The 27739-nt window shown below is 40.4% G+C and overlaps 1 protein-coding gene across 1 annotated transcript in view; it reads left to right on the top strand.

Annotated features, from left to right (window-relative positions):
* The first annotated feature begins 26 nt into the window (after positions 1-26).
* rragd (ras-related GTP binding D) overlaps positions 27-27739 on the top strand; it is an 82410-nt gene continuing 54697 nt past the window's right edge. The window contains exons 1-5 of the mRNA XM_033643471.2: positions 27-162; positions 4081-4376; positions 5924-6123; positions 10376-10490; positions 18825-18967. Of these exons, the coding sequence (XP_033499362.1) occupies positions 39-162; positions 4081-4376; positions 5924-6123; positions 10376-10490; positions 18825-18967 (878 nt within the window). The 5' untranslated portion in view covers positions 27-38. The remainder of the gene's footprint in view (positions 163-4080; positions 4377-5923; positions 6124-10375; positions 10491-18824; positions 18968-27739) is intronic.

Genomic DNA, 27739 nt, shown 5'->3' with positions numbered 1-27739 from the left:
CCCAAAGCAAAAACAAAGCGACAGGAGTAGAAGTCAGCATGACGAGCGAGAGGGCTTCAGCGCCGAGAGGGGACGATGAGGAGGACACAGCTTTGGAATATTACGACGGCGAAGACGAGCTGGAGGCGTTTTCAGACGCCGAGCTGGGCTGTGAGGACGGAGGTAGGCGGATATATCTGCTGCTGAGGAAGGTCACATACAGGCAGAGAGAGAGGGGGGAGCCGCACTCCTTTAACGTTACTTTGGCTGTGAAACGCCTCAGAGGAATGTACTGCCCTGAACTTTAGCTAGCCCGTCCTTCGGTTAGCTAACTGAAGCTGGTGCCCAGCGCTGTGTAATAACTCTGCTAGTAGCCTTTCTGCGTAAGATAATATTTCCCTCTGCGTCAGCTGGCAACTTAACTGTTAGAGGGCTTCATGGTAGAGACTGACTGACGTTACATTATCTGACAACATTAACATCAGTATATCAACTACTTTTAATCAGGTTTCGTACAGAGTTAAAGCTTAAATACATGTACATCTGCTAACGTTACTTTGATGTTTGAGGTTTAAACTCTTGTGACAGCTGACATAACGTTACATCTTGTGAACAGATGCTTATTTTTCAGTTCGGTAGCTATATGGGATTTTGTTTGGGGCCAAAAATCTTTAGCTCACTTGTGTCTGTATTTATGGATTTGAATATTAGTAAGTTAGTGGCGGTCTTAGCACATTTAATGTTAGTGCTTTAGGCAGCTTCCCCCTGGTGCACCTCCCTCCCCCCATGCAAAATGCATTCTGGTTATTATATGGGTACATAAACAGTTGCAAACTCAGTATCCTGCAGCTCTGCAGTTCTTATGCCTTGAATATGAATTTAGAGTGCATTCGTACAAGGAGTCAGCTGGAGTTGAGAAACAATGGGAGCTGTTGTTTTACCAAACACTGTGCTATTGACTCACTGTACACTGACTAAAGGTTCATCATTTGATGGCTTACAGAGTATGTGGCCTCCTCAGTCTTTTACAGTAGGAAGACTTTTTGTTAGAATGGACTCCACATTCCTCAACATGGAGCAATCAAGGTCACAACGTCAAAGCAAGAATGTGGCGCTCACAGACATTTGTCTTACTGTGCATTTGCCTGAAGGGATAGGAAACTTATATACATTCCATTCTTACCCACAATTCTCTAATATTCACACTGCTTTCTGCTTATAGAGTGAAATAGTATTTGGTACACTAGTTAGTTTTCTGTTATATTGTTTGGAGTCATTAATACTGCATTTAAAATTTTAAGAGCCACATGTTCATTTCTAAACAAAGTTTTAAAAAATAAACTGCATATTTCAATGTTTGCTTGGGTGCTCTTTTGTTTTTGAGCAGGGGGCTGCCTGCTCCACATTCACACAATAACACACATTTAACCTAAAAGCTGCCCAGTTACAACCAAAGTCAGATCTTTTGCCTATTAAGGAGCTCCACTGGAGGTTAGGAGCCTTAAGGGTACCTCCAGCAGTACAGAGTGCGAGGCAAGTGCCACTAAATTCTCTGCTGCTCAGATATTCAAATATCCTGCTGGTCTGTGTTAAACTCTTGACCTTAAAAGTACCTTTTGAAAAATTAAGGACATTAATATAGCAGAAACCAGTATTTGATATGTAAAGATATAGTGGAGTACTGGAATCCTGAGCAAAGAATGAAGCACACTATCTTTGTGTGTGTTGGTAGTCAAGCTTCTCTTTGGTTTGTTGTGGTAAGGTGGTCCAGCTGCACGTGCATATTTGTGCAGGTGTTTATCCCACTGGCTGGCTCATCCCAACCGCTTTGCACTGCACTCATACAACAGTTACCACTGATATTGGGAAGGTGTAGTTGTGAAGGCGTTGCGCCCACCCTCTGGTTCCAACGCTGTTAGCTCTGTTGTCATTGTTGAGCGCTTTTCATGGAGTTAGCACCATTAGCTGTGGGGCTGACCCAAATACCATTTTTTGGACTTAAAAGCTTCAGGAAGAATTATCTCAAAGCTTTGAAACTTGTGGCCATTATTCATAAATTTTGCTATTATTGTAATAATGAGTCTAATGAGAGACTAGGAAAAAACAGTTGGATTTCAGGATTTGTATTGTTTTTAATGGCAACAAAAATGGCTACAAAATCTGCAATAATGACATCCAATAAATTACCTGCATACCCTATAAAAGCAAGTTTGCACACTTTTATAAAAACAGAGTGAGCAGACAGGTGAAACAACTGGAAGAGTCATTTTCCTAGTTTGGAGCCTTCTGAGAAACTTGTATTCCAGGGCTCTAGGTGTGGACCGCGGTACTGTACGGTACTGTGAGAGAGCAGGAAGAAGGTGATGTCAGTCTAGCAGGGATTCCGGAACTAGAAGAACACACAAAGCAAACCAACATACCTGTGTGGAGCCAGCTGTAGGCAGGGTTGCTCTGGCGAAAGGCCGAGCAACCAGTGGCAATGAACAGTTGATTCTGTGACACACACACAAAGGCGGAACGCAAAGGCGGTCTGAAGCTGAGGTATTTATAGTGGCAGGGAGTAATGAGTTACAGGTGAGCGTAGTTTGCTTGATGAGGTGGTTGTGGTGGACCGGCAGGAGTGGGAGATGTGTGGACAGGTGATAGGCTGGCAGGTAGGTGAGGTGCAGATTTACAGAGTGAAGTGAGAGAATGGCATGTAATGCAGGTCAAAAGTGTGCACTATGACATTGGCCTATGCCAATGTTTATTTTATCCAGATTTTTGGGATGATGCCTTTTAAACACCTAAAAAACATGAAATGAAGCATTCAAATACTGATTTGGACACTGATTACCACGGCAACAATAGAAGCTTTGAATCTTCCAAAGCATTTGGGACAGCCCTCGTTAGCTGTTTGTTGCTGGCTCGGCCACCTTCATGTTTAAATCCGTGTCCAGACAACTCATAGGCTCTGAATTTTGCATATAGCTCTTTAAACATTTAAACCAAGGGTAGGCAACCTGTGGCTCCGGAGCCACATGTGGCTCTTTAGCCCCTGTCTAGTGGCTCCTTGAGCCTTTGAGAAAAGAATTCTATGGAAATTCATTCTATGAATCCAAATGTTGCTGAACCTCGATAGCAGTTGCTGGTTAGCTATGGATGCCAAATCCAAAAAAGTAAATTGAATAAAATAGAGAATGTAGTAGTGCGTGGACAGATTTGTTTGCTCTCACTGCCAGCTCTGCAAAATTTAAGTACCAAATAATCATAAATAGTGCCCTGCACAGTGGCCACCTTGTGGTAAAACATATTAACAAATGCTTATTTAGACCATAAGTATACGCTAATTTAGACTTAATAGGCTATTTACCTTGATTATAAGGCTCAAACATGTTTTGCAGCTCCACACAGATTTTTTCAAATTATTCTTGGTCAAAAATGGCTCTTTTAATGGCAAAGGTTGCAGACCCCTGATTTAAACCAACATCCTAATCTTTACTCAAAAACCTGAACAGCATTATTTATGAGATTTGGAGACATCACTACTCTGCTAGACAGTACTATGTGTTTCATATGCATGCATCACATAATAAAATATTTGCTAGTATTTAATCACATTGTAATGAATATTGTTATCACAGCATTACTCTGCAGTATCATGATATTATTTTGAGGGAATATCACCATCCTCTGGCAAGTAGGATCTGTGTATTGACTAAGGGTGTAACCATTCATCACTCTGGATCAATATATCGATTTAGTAATCAATGATCCAGTATCATTTATGCAAACAGCTTAGTGCCAGACAGATAATGGTGAGCACAGCAGCCAAGAGAAAGACAATGAGGATATTTACTGACAGGCTTCTGAATTGAATCAAATCAAAACTATGTTGTGGTTGAAGTTGTGATATCAACAAATATCATATCATGATGAAACTTACACTCCTAGTAAATTAAATTTGACCTACAAAATTAGTGGACCCTCACTACCATTTAATCTTTAACATTTTTGGTCCTGGCTCAGCCGGGACTGTTTAAAGTTGTGTTGTTATAGGTGGTTGCCTAACGTATGTTTACTAACCTCTTTTAGTGCCTCTGTTCCTGTGCTGTTGTGTAGTGTTGGGCTTCAGTGATTCTCTGAATGGAGAGGTCAAACCTCGTATCCTGTTGATGGGCCTACGGAGGAGTGGAAAGTCCTCTATCCAGAAGGTGGTTTTCCACAAAATGTCTCCCAATGAGACCCTGTTCCTGGAGAGCACCAATAAGATCTGCAGAGAGGACGTCTCCAACAGCTCCTTTGTCAGCTTCCAGATCTGGGACTTCCCTGGCCAGATCGACTTCTTTGACCCCACCTTTGACTATGAAATGATCTTCAGAGGCACCGGAGCGCTAATCTTTGTCATTGACTCACAGGTCAGCCCACAAACCATAAGAAAAAAATCTGTCCTTTTTAATGTTACCCTAAAATTACCATTACTATTATTCTATTTTTGATACTGCTATGTTTCCACCATGAGGCCAGAAGGTATCATAAGTTTGGTTGTGTGTGTGTGTGTTAGCCTCATTTTATGCGCACATTTATGAGTGTATGCTCGCGGACCTCTCATGGTTGCAGTGATTCACAAGTGTTGAAAACCAGTTTTAGTGCCAGTATTGACTGCTGACTCCTTACTCCTCCTAAGTGCAAGTGACCAAACTCCTCCTAAGTGCAAGTGACCAAACTCACCTAGTCTGTTGCGGCTGCATTTTGGCCTTTTTTTGTGGCTCAAAAACTGACATCCATAGAAAAGTTTGGTCTCATTTTGAGCCAGAGCGTCTGCAGATTAACTCAATACCCAATATGTTATGATGACTTTAAGCTGACATACAACATACATAGAAAAACTAAATGGAAAAATCCACAGTTTTGTTACCTATGGTGTCATCTTGACTGTAAGGTGGCTGGAAGGGACAATTCCTCCAGGCACAGCTGCACTTTGTTGCATTGTTGAGGGTGGCCATGATCAGCTCCAGGCAGCTCTGTAGGGATCTGCACTCAACTGAGTGCACTTTTCTAGTTTGAAAAGTGATGAATCAGCAGTGTTGCCACTCTGACCTGCCTGTCTTTCTAGGCTTGAGTTGACAGCCAGCTTGTCACTTTTTTGTGCACATCAGCCAGCACTGATGTGCACAAAAAAGTGACAAGTTGCACTTGCAGTTACTATGTTTTGGCCAGGCTCTATCACTTCCTTGAGTCTTTTCTGGTACAGTGACCAGGACATAGACTCCAGGAAAAAGTCTGTCACATAACCCCCTAAAAATCACACAGTTTTATTTTTAAATAGATTTAACAAACAAAATATTACATGTTCATTAGTGAGCTTTTGAGGCACTGGTAGGTAATTTTTTTAACCTTTGTACAGAGCCAGGCAGGCTGTTTCCACTCGTTCTCAGTATTTATGGTATGCTAACTGTCTCCTGACTGTAGACCGTGGTCTCAAATTTAATTGGACTACTAAAAGCTATGATAAGAGATATGAGAGTGGTATCAATCTTCTCATCAAAGTCCCTGCAAAAAAAGCAGTTAATTATTTTGACAAGATGCCATGATCAATAAATAACAAGGACATTGAGCACTGGTGCAAATAGTTATTCATTTTTCCCCCATTAAAATCAAGAAGAAGCATACATTAAAAAAAGCATACAATAAGCAGTTTCAGTATCTTTACTGGTGTTGATAAAATCTTAAAACCCATTTCTCAGGCAGTGCAAAAAATGTCCTTGTTAACTTGAATTCCAAATTGTTAAAATCAACTCGCCAGTTCTCTATGATGGACAGTTGAGTTTGTAATGCAGACACTGTTTCTAAATGATCTCAAACATATCACTTACACAAGAACCCAAGAAAACTTTTGTAGGTCAAACCGAAAACTGACAGTGGATGCTATTGTTGTGTGAATCTTTTGTCTTCCTCATCATAGGATGACTATGTGGAGGCTCTGAGTAGGCTGCATCTCACAGTGACCAGGGCCTATGAAGTCAACCCAGAAATTAATTTCGAGGTGTTCATTCACAAAGTGGATGGCCTGTCAGATGACCATAAGATCGAGAAGCAGAGGGACATTCACAAACGAGCCAACGATGACCTTGCAGATGCTGGCCTGGAGCGAATACACCTGAGGTGGGCTTCACCTGCAACTTTGGACTGTTTTTGGTTTCACAATAGATTGAATAAACACTGTAATACAAGTCGGGATGCACAATATTATCGACACATCGGCCGATATTGGCTTTAAAATGAGCTATCAGAATTGCCTAACATGCTTTTTCTTATTTTGCACAATGAATGAATATTACATACATTTAAAAGTACTGAATTTCATGTCTCCATCTGCTGGTGGGCCATCACAATAAGAGCATGCATTTATAACTGATGTTAATTCCAGTACATTAGAGACTTGATGAGCACTAAAATTAGGTGGGAAAAAAAGTAGATATATCAATATCAGTATTGGTTATCGGCCAAATTAAGTTGTTAAATTTCACCATATCAGATAACGGCAAAAATCCAATATTGTGCATCCCTAAATACAAGCAAATTTTAAGATTGTATATTGAGTCATAAATCTTTAGTCGATTAAATGTTTTTTAATTTTTTCACATGACAAACTGAATAATTGGACCTAAATTTGACATGTTCTAGACCTTGAGACCTATATAAGCTTGGACAGGTTTTATATTGATTAAAGGGGCAATAAACGGAAATTCATCATTTCTAGATCGAAGGAATTAAAAAAATTGCTATGTCAAGAACTAGAGATGTAATTTCATCTGGAGTATAGCATGACGCCACACACCCTCTCTCTGTGTTGATCTCCAGCCCCTTGTTTACAAGCCGGTCCGCCTGTGCGTTCATGTACGTTCATGTACGTTCATGTGAACCCCCCCACCTGGATTAACAGCACTGCAAGAGCTAAAGGGGCTACAATTTGACTCAGAGCTAGCTCTTCTTCTCCTGGACAGGTAACAGTTAAGTAACAACATAAAGTCAAATGTCTGTTTTAATTAGTGTTACAGTAACGTTAGACACATGTTGCTACGTCGATTCAATTAAATTTAACGTTACAATCGTAGCATGGGTTAATGTCCGGAGCTTGAGTTATTAGCGGCTCTGTCCGAGCAATGGGTCAGGCGTTAAGGTTGTGTTAAGTGAGTAGCCCGGCAGCCCAGCTAACATTTCCAATTAGCATTGTAAAATGTAGCCAGGCTAAAACATCGCTCTCACTCACGGAGAAGAGTAGGAACGTTAGTGTTAGCTCCCGGTGTTAGCACTAGCCGGGATCTGGCGATGGCTCTAGCCAAGTCGGCTGCCACCGGCTACTGGAGTAACGTTAACTTACAGCTATGGAGCACTTCTACCAGCTCTTCTAGTCACTGAGCCTTGCCTCCATCTCAGCAAATACATTACATTTATTACAGGTACCATCATCATTGAAGTAGGCAGAGGAATAGCTAAACACAGCAGAGACCGAGAGGGAGTGAAAGACATCGCTAACTGCTAAACTAAGTTTAGATGAGGCGAGTGGGGGGTGGGGGTGGAGAGCAAAGGTAGAGGGAGGTGTGGCTCATGACACACTTTGTTTTGGTCTACAGGCAGGGTTGTTTCAAGACACTCTCGGGGCAAGAGGCACCTTGCGCAAAACTATTTTTAGTCGCAAATGCGAGTAAAATGCTCGAACCGTAGAGCTCTGTGGACAACAAATTACTGTAGCATATATAAACAAATCTAACCTACAAGTAAAAAGAAATAAATAATAACTTTCACTGCTTAAATATACTCACTAGCTCAGCTAATACCTGAAATGTCACTGGATACAAACCACTGCAGCAGCATCTTGAGTGCCAGGTGGCCAGAGCGCGCCGTTATTGGACGCCACATGGACACTCACCCTCTTGTGATTGGACTTAGTGGTAGAGTGAGGTACCGTAGCACTACAGTACTCCAACAATGCTAGCGTGGGTGGCAACCAATCATGCGGGACATGGTCTCAATTTGCGTGACGCATGAAAAGAGACAGAAATTCTGTGCAGTCCCGCACAATGCGGGACGTCTGGTCACCCTACTTAGCCACTCGCAAACAGCAGCTAGTAGGGGGCCCCATTAGGGGGGATTCCAATGTGTTGTCGTTGTTGCAGTGTCTGTAGGGGTTCCATCATATTGTCATTGATATGGACCAATGTCAGCCGTCTCTGGGGGCCCCCTTTCAGCTCTGGGCCCTAGGCAATTGCCTAGTTTGCCTGTCTGGTTGCAATGGCCCTGTCTCCAGGCAGTGCACAACAGCAAACCTAGCGGTGAAACGATTTCGCTTTTTGCCCCTTTAAATATTCAATATTGTACATTACCTGGGGACTTGTAACAAAAAGTAGTAATTTCTGTTCTTTCTACTGGTAAATCATTTGTAGCTATTTTTACCTGCATATTACTGCAGAGTTACTAGAATGCAAGGACTCCTCTGGGGTCTTTGATATCATTGTGCTAGAGACCAAAAAAGATTAGCACTGGCTATTGAACCTCATTACTTTTTTCGTTCCAAAAGAAATAGCCCATAGCCTAAAGCGACCATTTTTGTTAGTGGTAAATGGACCGTCAGCATTTATAGTCTTCTGACCACTCAAAGTGCTTTTTTAACATTGTGAGTCACATTCACCCACTCACACACATTCATAAGCTGGTGGCTGAGTCTACTATGCATGGATACAACTGCTACTCAGTTTTTAACACACTCACACATCAATGGCCCAGCCATCAGAAGCAATTTGGGGTTCAGTATCTTGCACAAGGATACTTGTGGATACTGGAGGACCTGGGGATAGAACAGCCAATCTTGTGATTGGCTGACGACTCCGTCTACCTTCTGAGCCACAGCCGCCCGTTTGGTTGTGTATGAGACCAAATATCTGTTGACTAAACAATTTAAGTGGTGGCACCAGTGTCCCTGACATTCACTACATTAATGCTAGTAATGTGGAACCAAAGTTCACAAGCTTGAGCTTTGCCTGAAAACCTTTTGTTGACACCTCTGCTGTTAGCAACATATGCTGAGGTTAGCACAGCACACTGATTAGCATATGAGTCAGTCACACTTTGGTGAGCACAACTGAAACGGTGGAGCTAGAGGACCCGCCTGTGGGTTTCCAGATCAACTACAACAGCAATGGATAGAAAGAATGATTTTTGCTCCACCATCGTAGGGTCTGTGAATGTAAACATGCAACATGCTGATGCACTTTCAGCAGCATCACCCAGATGTCCCAGTCACTGGGGCAAGAGAAGAACACACTGGAGCCTAACTCTTAATAACTGCTGCTTTCAGCAATGTAGTTAATTAATGTAGTATTTTGATTTCATAGCACAAAACATGCCTGTTAGACTTAGTGCCTGTTACCTGTTCCCTTTTAGGAGAGTGTTTGGTCAGGGTTTGTACAGAAAGTTTTGAAATTCTCTTAATTTTTATATGAAAATAGTTGACCAAAGGAGCCAGTGCACAGTGGTCTCAGTCCCCAGCAATAGGACTCTGTCTTTGACACACACACTACTGACTGTTCAAAATAAATGAAAACAAACATATCCTTGTGTATTTGTTTTTCCTGCTGTCCTAAACTCACACTCACACCAAACTATGGGTGTGAGAACCAAGAGTTCTGTGTACCCTTGTGCCCCTAGATAAGAAATTACCTATGTGTATGGGAACTCACAAAAAAGGTCATGCTTAATATATATTATTACAGTGCCAAAAGGTGCAGTGAAAAGTTTTTGTTTGCATGTAAATTATGTACTGGTGCACAAAATAAATCATTAAAACAACATCAAAAGTTTTGCCCACTAGTGCAACCAATGTATAAAGTTAATCTGGAGCCCTGATAGAGTATTGAAAATTGCCAAGTGATAATTGAAATCTTAATTTTGCCAAATTAAAACTGTCTTTAGGAAAATTATTTGTATAGCTGCTTATGCATGGACAGACAGCACTCAACATTTGATAATTTGTCTTTTGAACAAAAGCGTAGTGTAGACAAATATATCTCAAAATAAGGTTTCACAAAAAGTATTGTTTTGGCATCATACTGAAAGTTTGATATCTGCACTAATGTCAAACATTTTCAAAAGATACCAACTCTTAACAAGTTTAATTCTATCAAAGGCTATAACTTAATGTACTTAATATGCTTCTCCTTAAATTATCTATAGGAATTGTATCAATTGCAATATAATCCAGAGATGTGTGTGATAACCTTGAAATGCAATCTTCTGATTAGTGACTGTTCAGTTGTTTCCTGTCCATATCTGTACAAAGCTAAAAATAATCAAATTGTGAAGTACTTTGTTTATTTAAATCTGTTCTGATTGACATTATTCTCCCTGTTACCTACAGCTTCTATTTAACCAGTATATATGATCACTCCATATTCGAGGCTTTCAGTAAAGTGGTCCAGAAACTCATTCCACAGCTGCCCACGCTGGAAAACCTGCTTAACATCTTCATATCTGTGAGTAATTCTGCACAGCAGGGTTAACACTACACCACATCAAGAATGCACCTGGGTCTGTTTACTGTAAACCAAGCAGTGATACTGAATGGGCTGATTTTATATGAAAACTAATACATCCTTTAGTCTAACCTCTATGGAAACCTTAAACTAGTGTGCTGCTGTTTCTCCTCTGAGTACAGTATATTGTGTGTGCGTTTCCTCCTGTTTTTTACAATCCACACACTAGGTGGTAGTAATACATAAGATATACTGGTTGTGTTGTATGAATGTAGAAATTGCATTGAATGCCAACACTGATTTCTATGTGAATGTTACTTAGTCATGACAGATCTGCTGCTTCATGTTTTATGGTGCTTTATTTTTATATATTTTGTGTTTTGTCTGTGTTTTTATGTTGAATTCTGAGTTTTGTGTTCTTAATGTACAAATTGATTGTTGAGATTGTTTTTAGTACTGTGTGTACTTGTTGTTGAGTTATGTGTGTTTTATGGACCATCAAGGGACGGGCATCGCAATTTAGCTTAGGCTATAAATGCTGTGGTGTGTGGCACTGGGTTATGCTGCATACTTGTCCCCATACAACTAAACATTAAATAAATAAAAGATGTGCCCCCTGACATGCCTTTATCACTGACTGCTAGATGTTTTTGGCCACCACACCATCATTTGTACTTAGTTTTACAACATTTTGCTGACTCCAACTAAAAGCTGTATTGCCAAATAGCCCATAGAGCCACATAATATGTTGTATGCAGGACTTGAACTTTTTAAGCTTTTGCGCCAGTGATAGTAACGGCCACAGGCATCATGTTTTAGGGTTGTTCGTCCATCTGTACGTACACCCCATTCTCATAAACGTGTTGTCTCAGAAGTGCCTTCAAATATGGCACAAATGGTCAGTTGGACTCAACAATGAACTGTCTGGATTTTGGTGGACAAAGGTCCTTATGACTTTGTGTCAAGGTCACTGTGACCCCTCTTCCATTGCATTCTTGTGAACATGTGTTTCTTGTGAACACATGGTACCTCAAGACCACCCTGGGACAGTTTCTTTATATTCAGCAAGAATATCCACTTGGACTGAAGGATGAACTTATTAGAATTTGGTGGTCAAAGGTCAAGGTCACTGTGATCTTGCATCCATTTCATTCTTGTGAATATGATATCTCACAAAAATCTTGAGAGAATTTTTCGAAATCTTTGCAAAAACATCCATATGGGCTCAACGATGAACTGATTCGATTTCAGTGGTCATACGTCAAAGGTAAAGGTCACTGTGATCTTGCATCTGTCTTATTCTCATGAACGTGATACCTCAATAAGGCCTTGAGGGAGGTACCGCAAATTTGGTACAAAAGTCCACTTGGACTCAACAATGAACTGATATTGGTGGTCGAAGGTCAAAGGTAAAGGTTATGGTGACCTCACAAAACAAACGCTAATTATGACAAAACTTTACACATATGTCTAATAGGATAAAATGATAAAATGGTGGCATTTGATTTTGAAAAGGTCAAAAGTCAACACTGTACTGACTCACTGTATCCTGTAGCTCTGTCTGCTTCTCTGTGCTCTGCGCTCACGTGTGTGCGCTCAGGGTGATCGATGACACACGGTCTCTGACGAGCCGCAGTCTCGTCAGTACTGATGTCCAGATTCTCAAGTGCAGGCATCGCCAATTCTCAATTCCCTACATTTGTTATATATGTTTAAATTAGCAATAGAGCCCAAACTCTTTAACATCTTTAAATCTTTAACATTTAACAATTTTAACATGGGGTTCAACAGGGATCAACTCGCTTTTGGAGCCAGTCTAAACTGCCCATTAGAGGAACTGCAGTTTTTGACACTTCTACACTGGTGTCATTTTAAGCCCTAGAGGTTGGTGCTTGGTTTTAAGACATAATTCTGCTTGGTTAGTGCAGGCTGAGAGTGGAGTGTCAGACAGCAGGACTCTTAGTACACATGCCTCCAACAAATCAACACAGAAGTGATAAACTGTGTAAGCAACACTTCCCTGATCTGAGTAAATTTATTTTAACAGAGGCTGTAAATGCATAGATAAAGTCTATGTGTTGGACATTTGTCCAGATTAACAGCTGTTTCCAGCTACTGGGCTATTGTTCACTCAGTGTAGTGAACAACACATCACCCCATTATGTAGATCAGGTCATTCTAATTCAGATATATTCTTACAACTACAACTACATTGTACAACGTTGATTATACTGGTTGTCAGAATTATGTATTAGAGACAACAAAATCTGTGTAATGTTGATGCCTGAACTTGGCAGCAACAACACACAGCACCCTGCAGAAGTTAATGTTGCCATGACCAAGATATCAATGATATGGAAATTAACCACATTAAAACCACATTTGACTGGGTGGGAGGAGAACAATACAAAGCGATGAAGGTTGGGTATTTTCTGCAAAACCTTCAATTTTTTTTCAGCCCTGACTGGAGGACAGCCGACAGCGGGCACTTGGCCGTGGGCAAAAACCCCAGAGACCTCCTGCCCTCCCTCTAGTTCTCCAACATGCTCTGCAGGCCATGGGTCTTCTCTCACCTGCTATGACAGCCTCTGCAGTAAGGCCTCCAGTATGCTCCGCAGGTCCTGGCTTGACTTGTAGCCACCGGCTGTTTGTATCCCACAGCCCCGAAACAGCTTTCAGCAAGCCCCACTGACCCAGGTTTTGCTCTGCTCCTATGCCAGAGAACCTGAGGGAGGGCAGGAGGTTGGCCCTGTCTGTGCCCATGGCCAGGGGCGGAAATCCCGGGGGGGGACAGAGGGGGACATGACTCCCCCTTCAGTAAAGCTGCCCCCCCCCCCTAGAATAATTTGAGACACAATTAATAATTTTTGAACAATGCAGTAGTATTTATTGAAAGCACAATGTAAGCGGTGCTCATTATAATCACGCAATAATGTGCTATTTAAATCTTAAAAGATTTAGTCCCCCCCCTCCCATTCCTAGTAGTGGTATATCCTACACTCTTTCCAACGGGCGGGGCTAGCAGCCGTTAGTACTTGGCAGCAGTAGCAGCGTGTGGCTGGAACCGTTGCCCACATCGCGCATCGCCAGGTAAGCTGTACACTCACACAGATACAGTTTAACTTACACAAGTTACAACACATCCCATTTACTGTTACAACAAGCCCAGGCCCAGGCTGATAATATAAACTGTCTGCAACATTTCTCCTGCATTGTTCAAAAGCAGTTAGTGATAAGTTAGGGATAAGTTTAGTGATAGTCAGAGAGGACAGGAGAGAAAGAAGAGGGAGAGGACAGGACAAGAGCAGTCAGTGAAGGAGGGGCTTGTAGTTAATATCTGTAGGCTCTCCACCTGTCAGTGAGACAAACATGACAGACGTGCAGTTTAACCGACGAGGAGCGGCCGTTACGCGCGACTATTACGCACGGTTGTGACGGAGCGGCTCGTGAGACAAACATCAAAGACGTGCAGACGAGGAGCGGTCATTACGCGTGACTATTACGCACGGTTGTGAGGTGCGCAGCGGCAGATCTCACAGCACACTGTTTATAAACCAGTTCACCAGTTTAATTGCAGGAAATGTTTATCTCACTGCCGTTAAAAAAATAAACAAAACGGTTTGCTCCTGCAGCCAGCCAGAGACGAAGGATTCATTCCACACACCTGAGCCAGATGAAAAAGAGGGAGAGAAGGAGAGAGATCGAGTTTCTGTCTTTGATGAATGAAGCCTTATTGTTTTGCTGCTATTAAACAATGAGAGACATGTTTTCTCCGTTTACTTAATAGCATAAATATTCACACTACTGCGCATGGGGAGACAGAGACCTGCTCTGCTCCAGACACACTCAGCACCTCGGACAGCACGGCGCACCTGACTGTTATCGTTATGTACATGTTAATTTGATTTCAGTCATTTTGTTTTAAATCTGGACATGTGCAGGTGGACTCAGCCAGTGCTGAGAAAAGTCCTATGCCTGCCTGTTGGAGAGATAGAGAAAAGATTAAAGCGTCAAATTGTGGTAAAAGATGCTGTATAAAAGACAGGCTACAACTTTATTTCCTTGTCCCCCCCTGTAATTATTGTCTAAAATTTTACTGTTTATTGTCCCCCCAACTATGAAATGGGATTTTCGCCCCTGCCCATGGCCCTCTGATGGCTGTCTGCCAGTGTACTCATACCCCTCAGATGTGGAGCTGTGGACTTGACCTTGATATCTAAACGTAGCGTTTCTTCTCTACCATTGGAAAAACAATGTTTTGTGCTATGGGCAATCACAGCACAGCAGAGCAGCACTTGTGCCTCCCTTAATTTTCATAATGAAGAACAAAATGCATAAAGAAATGTAAAAAATAAATGTATGAGACAATAATACAGAAATAAATTGGTTTGGGGAAAACAAAGGGAAAACAATAAATAGATAAATGAATACAAGAAGAAAAGGAAAGAAAGAAAGAAAGAAATTTAAAAATAAATAGATCATTTCAAAATTAAATTTAGAATAAATAAAAAATAAATGAACACATTTAAAATTCATAAGACAAATAAATTTATTGACAATCAAATTTTTGCAAGTCCAGCTAGAATGCTGTTCCTCAGAAAAATCTGTGAACCGTTTAAAATGTTTTAACTTGCCTTGTATATCCCAATCACATTTTTCCCTGATCTGAGCCAGAGTACAGTGTATGTAATAAAATTATTTTAATATGTTTGACAGCGGACAAGTTCCGCCCCAACAAAATGTAGCTTGTGTTGCTTGTATCCATAGTGATTCTTCATATAATTAATAGTCCAGAGCTGAAGTGTTCATTAACTCTTCAGTTTCTGAAAGGCCTTACATTCACTGATTCTATTCAGTCACGTCTCCCACTCTGTTAGATAGGACACTGAGTATTGCATAAGCTGTCATATTTAAAGTTTCAAACTTCACATTAAAATCCAAACTTTGCATGGTGTTTTGACAGGGTAAAAATAACTGATTATATCTTTCTAATTGAATATCCAGCCTTGAAGACAACAGATGATAGTTTAGTTTCTCTAAGAGGTAAATGTAATTGAAAAGTCAGTCATGAAGATGTGGTAATTAATTAAACAAATCTTTCCCTGCAGTGATCCTCTGTTACCTTTAGATGTACCGTACCTAAGAGTAAGAAAGTCTACTGTTATTACAGATGGGTGTTTTTTTCTTTGAGGTTGTATTTCTCCCTCTATACCTGTGTGTTGTTGGTGCACAACTGTCCACAAAGTTTGACAAGACTCTCTTTACTGTTTACTGGCTAAAATTTCAGACTACTTGATAGCTCTATTGGCAAATTTCAATGAGATGGACTGTATTCCACTGTCTGTTAGGGATGTGAAGTTTAAACTTGGATTTTATAATTTTATTGGTATTATTTGTTATCCTTCTACAAATTTTTGAAGTCCACCTTCATGTTTTGGAACACCATTTTTTTTTCTTTAATTTTCATCTGCTTATCTGGGGGCACCTGGGAAGCATCCTGATCATGATGCCGGAACCACCTCAAGTCAAAAGGGGCCAGCCCTTTTGACATGAGGGAGCAGTGACTCTACTCCAAGCTCCATCTGGATGCCTGAGCTTCTTGCCCTATCTCTAAGGCCAGCCACCCAATGGAGGAAACTCATTTTGGTGCTTGCCTGTGATTTCATTGTTTCTGTCACTACCCAAAGCTAAGGGTAAATCGAGAGCTTTATGATCTAGCTCAGCTTTCTCTTCAACACAGTGGTCCAGCGCAGCACCTACATGACTGCAACCACCTGCCCATCTCACACTCCATTTTACCCTCACTTGTGAACAAGTGTCTGAGGTACTTTAAGTTCTTTGCTTGGGGCAGCAACTCTATTCCAACCCAGAATGGACAATAAAACATGCTGTAATGAAAAATGAATTATACACACACATATATATATGTGTGTGTATATATACACACACACACACACACACACACACACACACTAGATAGATAGATAGATAGATAGATAGATAGATAAATAGATACAGTAGAAACACTTAAATCACTCATCCAATCTTGACGAATGAATTATTCAAATTGAAAATCTTTACTGATGTACATTGTATAATTTGTTGAGAATAAAATGACGCAACAACGTTGGTGGGAACCAAAATCAACAACCCACTGAGGGCTGGATTCAATATCACACCAAAAATTAAAGTAAAAAATTGAAATCACAGGCTGATGCAACTTGGGTTTCACGGCAACTTATAATATGACTCAATCGTGTGTATGGGCCCCATGTGCCTGTATGCACTCCTGACAGCATCTGGGCATGCTCCTGATGAGTCAGTGGATGGTGTCCTGGGGGATCTCCTCTCAGACCTGGATCAGGGAATCAGTTAGCTCCCGACAGTCTGTGGTGGTACTTGGCGGCGTTGGATGCACTGATACATAACGTCCCATAAGTGCCAAATTGGATTTAGGTCAGAGGGGAACAAGAGGGCCAGTCAATGGCATCAATGCCTTTATCATCCAGGAACTGCCTACACACTGCCACATGAGGCCAGGCATTCTCCAGCACCAGGAGGAACCCAGGGCCCACTGCACCAGCGTAAGGTCTGACAATCACTCTGAGAACTTCATCCCAGTACCTAACAGCAGTCAGCAGCTATGACATAGAGGTCTGTGCAACCCTCCAAGGATATGCCCCAGACCATCACTGACCCACAGCCAAACAGGTCATGCTGGATGATGTTACAGGCAGCATAACATTCACCACAGCATCTTCAGACTCTTTCACGCCTGTCACCTGTGCTCAGTGTGAACCTGCTCTCATCTGTGAAGAGAACAGGGCTCCAGTAGCAGACCTGCCAATTCTGGTGTTGTCTGGAGAATACCAATTGAGCTGCACAGTGCTGGGCTGTGAGCACAGGTCCCACTAGAGACCTCGTATATGTTGCCTGTTTTAAACAAACTGCTGCACTTCACTATTTGGGTTAGCTGTTCTGTACTGTTATTGTTATGCATTGAATATAATGTGAAAAATCCATGGAATATGTCACTTACTCACTTATTCATCAGTTTACTCAAAAACAGAAAAATGAAGAGAAAAGAAGGAAGGAAAGGTTGGGAACCACTGACCTACAGTAACAACCTTAACTTTTGCCATATTCATTCAAAATGTCACCTACAGTGTATAGTTTAACAAAAAAAAGTCCACTTAGTCTTATTCTCCTATGGAGGATTTTTTTTTGAGGACTATTATTGAAGTTCCTATAATGATATTGTACACTATATGTTAAATGTTATTGTCTTGGGAAATGCTCATCTAATCATTACAATTTAATTTGCTGACATTTTTGGGGTCTGATAATATTTGTAATTTATTCATGTTGCTCCATGTAGGAACAATTAAACAGACTGTCCCGGGAGAGAGGTTGGTATTTAGGACTTATCCCACTGGAATAAACAATTTTATACCAATAAACTACTCAGCTAAAGAGCGCTGTAATATTAAGAATAAACAGTGTGATGAAAAACAGGAGACAACTTTTATAATTTGTTCTCAATGTGTTTAGCTGCCACAAAGCTCTCAGGGGTTAAACTGAGTTGCAGACCATGTTCCTATGTGAATCTGCTTATAACATAAGTTTGCCATATGATTAATGTTTTTTTTTTCCACTGTCAGGTTTCATTTTCACATCATCCACATACTGTTGCTGCTGTATGAAAATTGCCAATCTTGATAGACCTTGATGGACCTTTGTCAAACAAGTCTATGAATATGAATACCTGGGCGTCTAGGACTGGCAACTTGGAGGTTGATGCTTTAAGATTAACTGTTCAGCTTGACTTCATTATTTAACTTTCATTTTAAAACCCTTGAATATGTGGCATATTATGATGCTAAAAATCTTTAAAAATGAGCGCATGACATCATCCAGCAACATCTGCAGCCTCAGGTGTGTAGTAGTCTCGTCCGCTTATATTGGTCAATCTTCATCACGCCTATTTTTCAGAATGAGTAGCTTGTAAAACATGTTAATTGTTTAAGATTTGTATTATAATCTAGCCACCTTATTTCTTTTGTTCATGTGAATTCATTGGGATACACGCATTTCTCTTTATTTACCCTTTTCAAATAATAAATGTGTATATCAAAGACCAGTGTGTGAAATTAGTGAAAGAAAGCCTCTTATCTGATTGTCACAGCACATGGTCTGTGTAGAGGATAGTACACTCCCTGCATGTAGGCCTAATTTTTGTCATGTGAAGCTCTTAATGGCCACTAGAGCTCAATTGTGGTAATATGAATGACTTGCACTAAGTGATGCTCTTCTTGTCTCTGCCTCTGTTTTCAGAACTCAGGTATTGAGAAGGCCTTCCTGTTTGATGTGGTCAGTAAGATTTACATAGCCACAGACAGCAGTCCAGTGGATATGCAGACATATGAACTGTGTTGTGACATGATCGATGTGGTCATTGACATCTCCTGCATCTATGGGTAAGCCAATAGACACTCTCAACAAACCATAACAAGAGTTGTTGTTCGTTGTCTTCAGTATCAATGCTGGTCATATTTTTGTTTTTACATGAATATAAAAACAAAGACATTCTGTCAGGAACAATGTGGGGATGATGTTTAACTGTTTAATGGTTAACTGTCTGGAATATATTTGACCGGTTTCGCATGTCGGCCTATTTTCTGCTGCTCTTCAGATTACTGCACTGTGCACCATCTGGCTAGCTGCATTAATATGCAGAACTGCCCACCCTCTGGTCTCCACTGGCTGGCCAACATTAGCCTCGGCCACCCTGCACTGTGCACCAGCCAGGTCAGGTGGAGGTTAGCTAGCGGTTCAGACTGTTTCAGTTTCAGTTTTATATTTTCAGCTTTTCATTACCATATATTTCTAAAAGGCCATGGTTGTGAGTATTTTTCTCATGATTTGCAGTCCAAAAGCAGAGCTAAAAGTAGAGTGAAAATTGGACTTACACTACAGGTGGGTGTACAGGTGAACAGCAGCATGACTCCAAATAAAGGATAATGTTGCTTCATAACTACTGGATGTTTAAATAAGCAACTACTTAATAACCAGTCTGCCACATCAACTTTCACTTAGTGAAATGGAAGACACATTTTACAGTTTTTATCCTGTGTCCCTGTGTTAATTGTTCTTCTGTGTCTTATTATATGGGGTACGTACCCCAATGCCTGTTTGCACACCGTATCACACCACTTCATGGAAACGTCATCTAACCTGAAAAACGTAGCAAAACGGTGCACATGGTTTTTAGATTGAAGTGGCCTCAAGTAAGGCAAGTGTGTATGGATCCAATGGTCCATAGGATGTAGCTACCCTGTTATCCCTGTTGCCTCGAGTTCATCATTTCTGCCAACACCATCTTGGCTTTTTGGGGCCAGAATTGACCGCATTTGGATGAAAAGTTGAAGCTGTGAAGGAGTGAGGGGTAGATCTAACTCATAGACTATGGTGATGCCTCGCAGACAACCTGTCACTTAAATAAAGCCCTTACTGTAAATATGCATAACTTTAGGCCTTAATAAAAAGCAAACAGGTAGCTAATAAATATAAAAATCCACCCCCTGTACTGTTGTCATGAATGTTGAAAGCCATGACGGCCAAAACCGTTTTGTTTCTGCTGTAAATTTGGGTATTTTAACATGGGGGTCTATGGGGATTGGAAAGGGTTGCTTCTAGAGCCAGACTTAACTGGAGCTTTTGGTTCTTGGAGGTTGCTGCTTGGAAGTGCAGCAAACTCCGCTGTAACTCAGTGTCATACCAAACTCTAAAACTGTCTTGTTTTTAGCATTTTGATTTAATGTGAAGGATTTGATTGAAAGCCCTCTTGTAACTCTGTATCCCTTTCATAATCTGTTTCAGAAATTTAGATTTTGATGATTGCAGCAGTATTATTAAAAAAAAAGACACTGCATAAAATTCTTTACACAAAATATGTTATTTATTATTCACATATTAGGCATAGGCATATTTTCAAGGTGGCAGTCACTCATAAGGGCCCATTCTCCACCCAACACATTGTTGGAGGGCCCACTCTGTCTACAGCCCCCCCACCTCACGGGCCCCAGTGCAACCGCACTGCCTGCACTGTCTATACTTACGCCCCTGGTGCACACACTCCTACAGAGTCTACTTGTTAGTCTTGTGGGCTGAAATCTTATTGAGCAGTGTGTTTTTTAACCTCGTCTTGATTGTCTTATGGTGCTTTATTACTTTGATGCTGGGAATTTTTCCTACATTTCTGTCCTTATCCTGTTTGCACTCTTTGAAATAGCTACATGTAGATCTAAGAGGTTTTTTATTTGTGGGGGAATTCAACAGGGGTCGAGGTGTGGCCTTGGTTCAGTTTCCTGTGATCCCAGGGGACAGACAAATGTATACAAGACACTGCTGTACAGGAATTTGCTGAGTCTTTTTGGATGCTTTATAAACTTTTTCACAGAAGTGTGTTTGCACTGTTATGCTTTCATTTTCTGGGCACTCTCCTTAAGGCCAAGCAATAGAAAACTTTTTTGTGGAACCATAGAGAGCCTAGGGAGGGGACTACACTGTACTGTGTTTTTTGATGAACTATTCCTTTACCATTATGTGCCAACATGAATCTCCATTTATGTATACAGAGCAAAAAGAAAAATGAGTGTGGGTGTTGCTCTTTGAGGCAGGGCTTGACCTAATGTTTGTAATGAAACAATTTTCAGATGCTGTAACTTGAAATGTTTTTGTTTAACTGAGCTACAGTAATGTAACCTTGTCCAAAGTGAGCTTAACTACTGAGCTTTGTCTGGGCAGCAGAAGAGGCAACAACACTGAAAGTGGTGCCTTTAAAAGAAGCCCCGTTCTCAGAACTGTCATCTTTCTCAACCCACTGCAGCTTGCAGGCCTGCCTTTAAAGCAAACTAAACACAGAGCAGTTGAAATTCCATTTCTCTCTAAAACCAAAGACACAAATGGCAAAGAAAACCACCACACTTTGAGATGAGTCACAGTGGCAGATTGCAAGAAAAAGGCACATGAATCAGACCTCTTGTCATCACTATTGCATGCATTAACAATTACTATTAGGGGTGTTAATTAATTAACTATTTACCGGTTAATTGACAAGAATTTTGACCAATTAATACAGTTGAATCAGTTGAACAATTAAAAATGTATCATATATGGTACACTAATACTACAGGGGAGATGATGAGCGTGCAGAGCCTGCCGCCGGCTAGTCGTACGCCGCTGCCAGGACAATGCCATAGTGTTACTCCTAGGGGACAACTACAGCACCCCTCAACGACCTAATGACCCAGAGGCACAGGTTGACACGTACTTGAAAGGCGATTCCCCCGTCACTAATCTTCTTCATCGGTTGAAAGGATCAGGAAACTTTTTGTTGCTGCTGTTACACAGAATGGTCAGTTCAACGTCTGCCAGGTTAGCATGAGCCAACGCAGCTGCAGCGGCTAACATTGAAACTGAGCGATTAAACAGTCCCGACAAACTTACATGAATGTCGTCTCAGTCATTAAACCCGTAACTTTAGCCATGTGATGCTAACAGTAAGCCCTGTTTCTGTGTGTGGGGCAAGTGGACTCTCAACTCTCAACATATTTACGTTTGGTCAAAGATGTTCCACGTCGACATATGACCTGCAAGGTACCTTGGGTGTGTTTGTTATTGATGTTGTGGGATGTTGTGTCAACTTCAGCCTGTTACATGCATTGTCTGTTTGTCTGTCAAAATTTACTTAAGTTTGCACAGGAAATGTACCATTTGCATACAGTCTCTTTCAAAATAAATGCATTATGTTGATACAACACCGCAAATTGACTTGCCAACAAACACTTAGGTTAGGTTTGGCCAATGCATGCATGTGGCTGGGTCTAGAAAAAAGAACAGGGTTTGGCTTTACAATCATACGGGAAGTGAAGTTGATTGTTGCTGGACCCATCCACCAGCCCTCCTGTCAGCCCAGCTCAGACTCTGCGGCCCCTTACTTTGCATTTTTGTCATTTCCCCCGACACTGCCAGGCACCAATACACAATAATTGCAAGCGTATCATGCCCACATGAAAGGACGGCTTTTTTTTGTCTGTGTCTGACACTGGAAGTCACTGCAGGGATCCGATGAAACTGTGTTGAAATACACCACCTGCAGCAAACACACACACACACACACACACACACACACACACACACACTTGTCAGTAAATGGTTAATGATTGGTTGGTATAGGTCGGCCATCGGTCACAAAAAAATAAATATAAAAATAAGTTAGCATCTTTAATTATTATACATCTAAGCCCCTTTAGTTGGAACTGTTTATACACCATCCCCCTGTCAGTGGCTATTTAGTTTTGTTTGAGCTGAATGAAGTGTCAGCACTTAGTTGTCAGTGAGAAAATATCACCTGTCAGGATTCTTGCTAAATGGCCTTGTGTAATTAAGTAGATCTCTAATTCATTCTCAGTTTAACAACATTGACAAGATTCACATCAGAACCAGTGTGAGACAGAGGTTTCAGAGAAAAGTGTCTCACCTGATCTTTTATTCCTGAATAATGGGTGTGAACTGTTGGAGGACTGTTGAAGGTCTCTTAAATTGATAAACTTTGACGTCTGTCTGATATACTGACCTTTCTTTACATTAACAGCCAGGAGCTTCTACAGAAGCCTCTTATCATTGGCTTAAAGCCTTTGGGAGAGAAGTACTATAACAACTTTACAGTCATTTATCACAGGAGCTACAGATATAATAGGCCTGACCTTCTAAGTTAAAACTTAATTATTCTTCACAGTCAAACTGCAGCAACAACATAATATCTTGATTTAAAAAAAAAAAAATCAGAAATAAAAAAAAAAAAATATGAACACCTACAATCAGAGTGATATGAACACTACAATTGATAAATGGAAACAAAGAAAAGCTTGAATTTTCAAACAGCCAACATGACAGGAACTAGCAAAGAACACTGGAGAATTTTCTAAGCTCATATAGGAGCATGTAATCCATCACTTTATCTCAAACTGTACAAATTAGTGAACTTGGTGAGATGTATGTGGATAAATTACAGCCTTGCAGGCAGGAAGTAGGGTATGACACAAAAAATGAAATGTTCAGCATAAAGTAAGTTACAAAATATCAATCAATATCAATGTGTTTATACTATATTGTATGTTAACAAAATAGTAAAAAAATGTGGATAAAGTGAAAAGTCAAAATTTGTACACAGATCTGCTCACATTAAGATTTATGCAACGTGCTGAGGTGGGTGGATAGTGAAATTATTAAGGCCCTGACACACCAAGCCGCAGTTGGCAGTTGGTCAATGTTTGGTTGTTGGTAAGCATCTGTGGCCCCAGTCTTTAAGGTGTGTCCAGCATCGTTGGCATTCAATGGCCTTTGTCAGCTTTCTTTCAGCCAATTCAATATGAATTGAATTGAATTGAATTGGCATCAGAGACAGTGGAGCCCTCTGGTGAATCATTCTGATTGTCAGTTCAGCTCAACATACAAGAAGAGAAACGGAAGTGAGGAAAGTAAGGCATGAAGGGGTTTACTTGGTCTGCAAAACTGTCTGGGTAGGTGGTGTGTATGATTGTCAACACCATCAAAAATAAAGACGCTCCTCTTCCTATTAAATGCATTGTATGTACTGCACAGCACGTGCCACCAGAGGTCAGTCTCCAGTCTTTACTGGTGGAAAAGGTAGCTGGTGGTGGTGGAGATAACCTCTCTGAACTCTTAACTGGCCAGCAACAGCAAAGAGACCGCGGGGTAAACAGCATATGATTACATCTTACCTGGTGAATCAGATGAGTTTTGTTTCTGTCGAGTTTGAATGGAGTTTTACCATGAGTTAACAAGGCAATGAAGCCAGTCATAGTTTGGTGAAAGAGAGAAACTTGAATTTAAAAGCTGCATGGTTATATTTTTCTGTTTAATGAGGAAAGTAGGTGTAAAATATACCTTTCCATGACATGTTAGTTTCTATTGGGTGTTTATTATACTGTAAAAGCTAAGAGAGCTTGGGGAAAGTGGCTGGTTGTGGGAAGGGGGGTACTAATGCTATCTGGTGAAAATTCAAATTCATAAAATCCTCACATACTGTAAAGAATAGCCAAAGCTTGCACAAATGTATGTGCACTGATGTCTGTGCTGATATACTTTAACCAGTGGTAATGAATATAGAAGTAATTAGGATCTGAACGCATCAGAGCCTTGAGATGTGGCAGTAGCTGCTGGAGTGTCTGAAATCATTGTCCTTGTCAAGGTGAAGTATGCACGGTAGTTCTGTGTCTCAGGAACAGAGTGAATTGGCATACTGGATATAATAGTAGTACACAGCTGAATGTGAAGTAAAGCCCAAGGCACACACTCTGTACTTCTGATCCCCCCACAGATCCTCTCTGATCTGCTCAAAATTCTCACTTCAATTATCACTCCAGCTGGGAGTATAATTAGGTCCTAATCTAGATCTGTGAACAGCTTTCATCAAGGTGTAAAGTCAAAGCACATTCTGTTGTGTGTCATACCTGTATGATAAGGGTCAGATGACTCCCCCCAGCACATATCAGATGTCCCATGGTGCAACACAAAAACAGGGCTACACAAGCAAATAGAGTGCATTGGAAGGGTTGCCATGGAGTCTTTTGTGTGTATCTTCACACGATCCTCACCAGGAAGAGACAATCTTTGTCGCTGTGGCTGACCAGGAAATGTTTAATGAATATATATTTATAAAGCCAGCACTATAGGTCATAGAATTCCAAATATTTTCTATGCCTCAATAATAAACTAAATAAATGTCGGACCTGAACTTGCAAAGACAATCCCTGATCATGGGCCTTCTGATATTGATGTTGAAAAACGGATAAAAAGAAATCCTTCCTCAATGTTCCTCACTGCTGTGGATGAAAGAGAAATTGAAGATACTGTGAAAAAATGTAAGAATAAAAGGTCTGCAGACTATAATGATATTGATATGACGGTGGTCAAGAAGGTCATTGGGGGGATTTCAAAACCATTCACACATATCTGTAACTTATCATTTCAAACCGGTACATTTCCAGACAAAATGAAAATAGCCAAAGTCATACCTCTGTACAAATCTGGCGGCAGTCACCACTTCACAAACTACAGACCTGTTTCTCTACTCCCTCAACTTTCCAAAATACTCGAAAAACTCTTCAATAATCGTCTGGAAAAATTCATAGACAAGCATAACTTACTCAGTGACAGTCAATATGGATTCAGGGCAAATAGATCTACATCACTAGCATTAACTGATTCAATAGAGGACATCACAAACTCCATAGACAATAAACAGTATGCAGTTGGGTTATTCATAGATTTAAAAAAAGCATTTGACACCATACATCATGGCATATTAATCAAAAAGTTGGAAAGGTACGGCATCGGGGGGTTGTGCTAAACTGGCCGAAAAGTTATTTGTCTAGCAGGCAGCAGTTTGTGAAGGTGGGTGATTGTTGCTCCTCGTGTTTGGACATTACCTGTGGTGTCCCCCAGGGGTCAGTTTTGGGCCCTAAATTGTTTATTCTATATATTAATGATTTATGCAGTGTGTCTAAAACACTTAAACTTGTTTTATTTGCTGATGACACAAACATTTTTTGTTCCGGAGATGATGTTTGTCAGTTACAAAAACATATTACTTTAGAAATGTGCAAATTAAAAATATGGTTTGATAAAAACAAGCTATCATTAAACTTAACCAAAACAAAATGCATGTTATTTGGGAACTTGGGAAAAGGTACCCAAATAAATATTGTGGTAGATGGGATTAAGATTGAGCAAGTTTCTGTATGTAAGTTTCTTGGTGTTACAATAGATGAAAAACTCAGCTGGAAATCACACATCAAACATATCCACTCCAAAATATCAAGAAGCATTGCAGTATTAAACAAAGCAAAACAGGTTTTAGATCACAAATCACTCCACATTCTGTACTGTTCACTGGTTTTACCATATCTAAGTTACTGTGCAGAGGTCTGGGGCAGCACTTACAAAACTACACTACAGCCATTAATCATTCTTCAAAAAAGAGCAATACGCTGCATTCACAAAGCTGGATATCAGGATCATACAAACCCATTATTCTTACAGGCACATATATTAAAACTGGAAGACCTGATCAATTATCAAATAGCAAAATAATGTTTAGGGCAAAAAATCATTTACTAGCAGCAAATATTCAAAACATGTTTACACAACAAGAGGGAATTTATAATTTAAGAGGGCTATTCAATTTTAAAACCCCAAGTTTTCGTACTACCAAGAAAAGTTTTTGTATTTCTGTTTGTTAATTGAAGGGAAAAGTTTATGTTGTTAATTATTGTAATGGGAAGCTAGTTAATTAACAAAAAAAGGATTTATGGATAGGGGGTGGGATTAAATAAGTATGTACTTCCTCCCACTCCTTTTCGGAAATGTAAACCGAATTGCAAAATTGTGTTGAGAATCTTTTGTTTGCTTTTTTTCTTATGACATTTCTGTTTACATGTTCGAAATAAACAAGAAATCAAATCAAATCAAACTTCTCTTTGTCCATTACAACATTGTGATCACAGAGGAAAATGTGCCATCGTGAGTTAAAAGAAGTTGGGTTAAGCAGGGGGATGTGCAAATATGCTGCATTTCTGGAGCACAGACTACTGTCGGATGTTAGCAAGAGGAATAGTAGGGTTTACATATAGAGGAACTAGGCCAACTGTTATGACAGGTGTCATGCTGTATACTTCTTGTATATCGACAACCCATGCCATGCCAAGGTACATGCCACATAATATGATTTTTAAAAAGACAAATTTGAATATTGTGTCAAAAAAACCCCTTAGTTACTGTTGCCACGTCTGTCAAGCTTTCGCTCCTAGCATAAGAAATATGGAGTTTTCAGCGCTATCAGTGAGAGATATTCCAAAGGAAATAATATCAAATTTCTGGAAAAACTGTTCGGAGATATCAGAGAGAAGCCGACAGAAAGGTCTTCAATATGCATGTGAGAGCTACATTCACAATATCATCTGCTGGCAGAGTATAAATCACGAGAACATTAAAATAGTGGGTGCAGGGTCAGTCAATATATGGTTTAAATTTAAGTTAATGTTGAGTTATGTTCCCGCCTTGGGACAGACAAAGGGAGAGCAGCTAGCACACAAAGCTAGCATTAGCTAACATTAGTTAGCATCTTAACTTGGAACAAACGTAGGTGTTTTTATTGATCTTTG

The sequence above is a fragment of the Epinephelus lanceolatus genome, chromosome 15, assembly GCF_041903045.1.
Source record: "Epinephelus lanceolatus isolate andai-2023 chromosome 15, ASM4190304v1, whole genome shotgun sequence".
Lineage (NCBI taxonomy): Eukaryota > Metazoa > Chordata > Actinopteri > Perciformes > Serranidae > Epinephelus > Epinephelus lanceolatus.
This window is presented reverse-complemented; position numbering and strand designations above follow the sequence as displayed.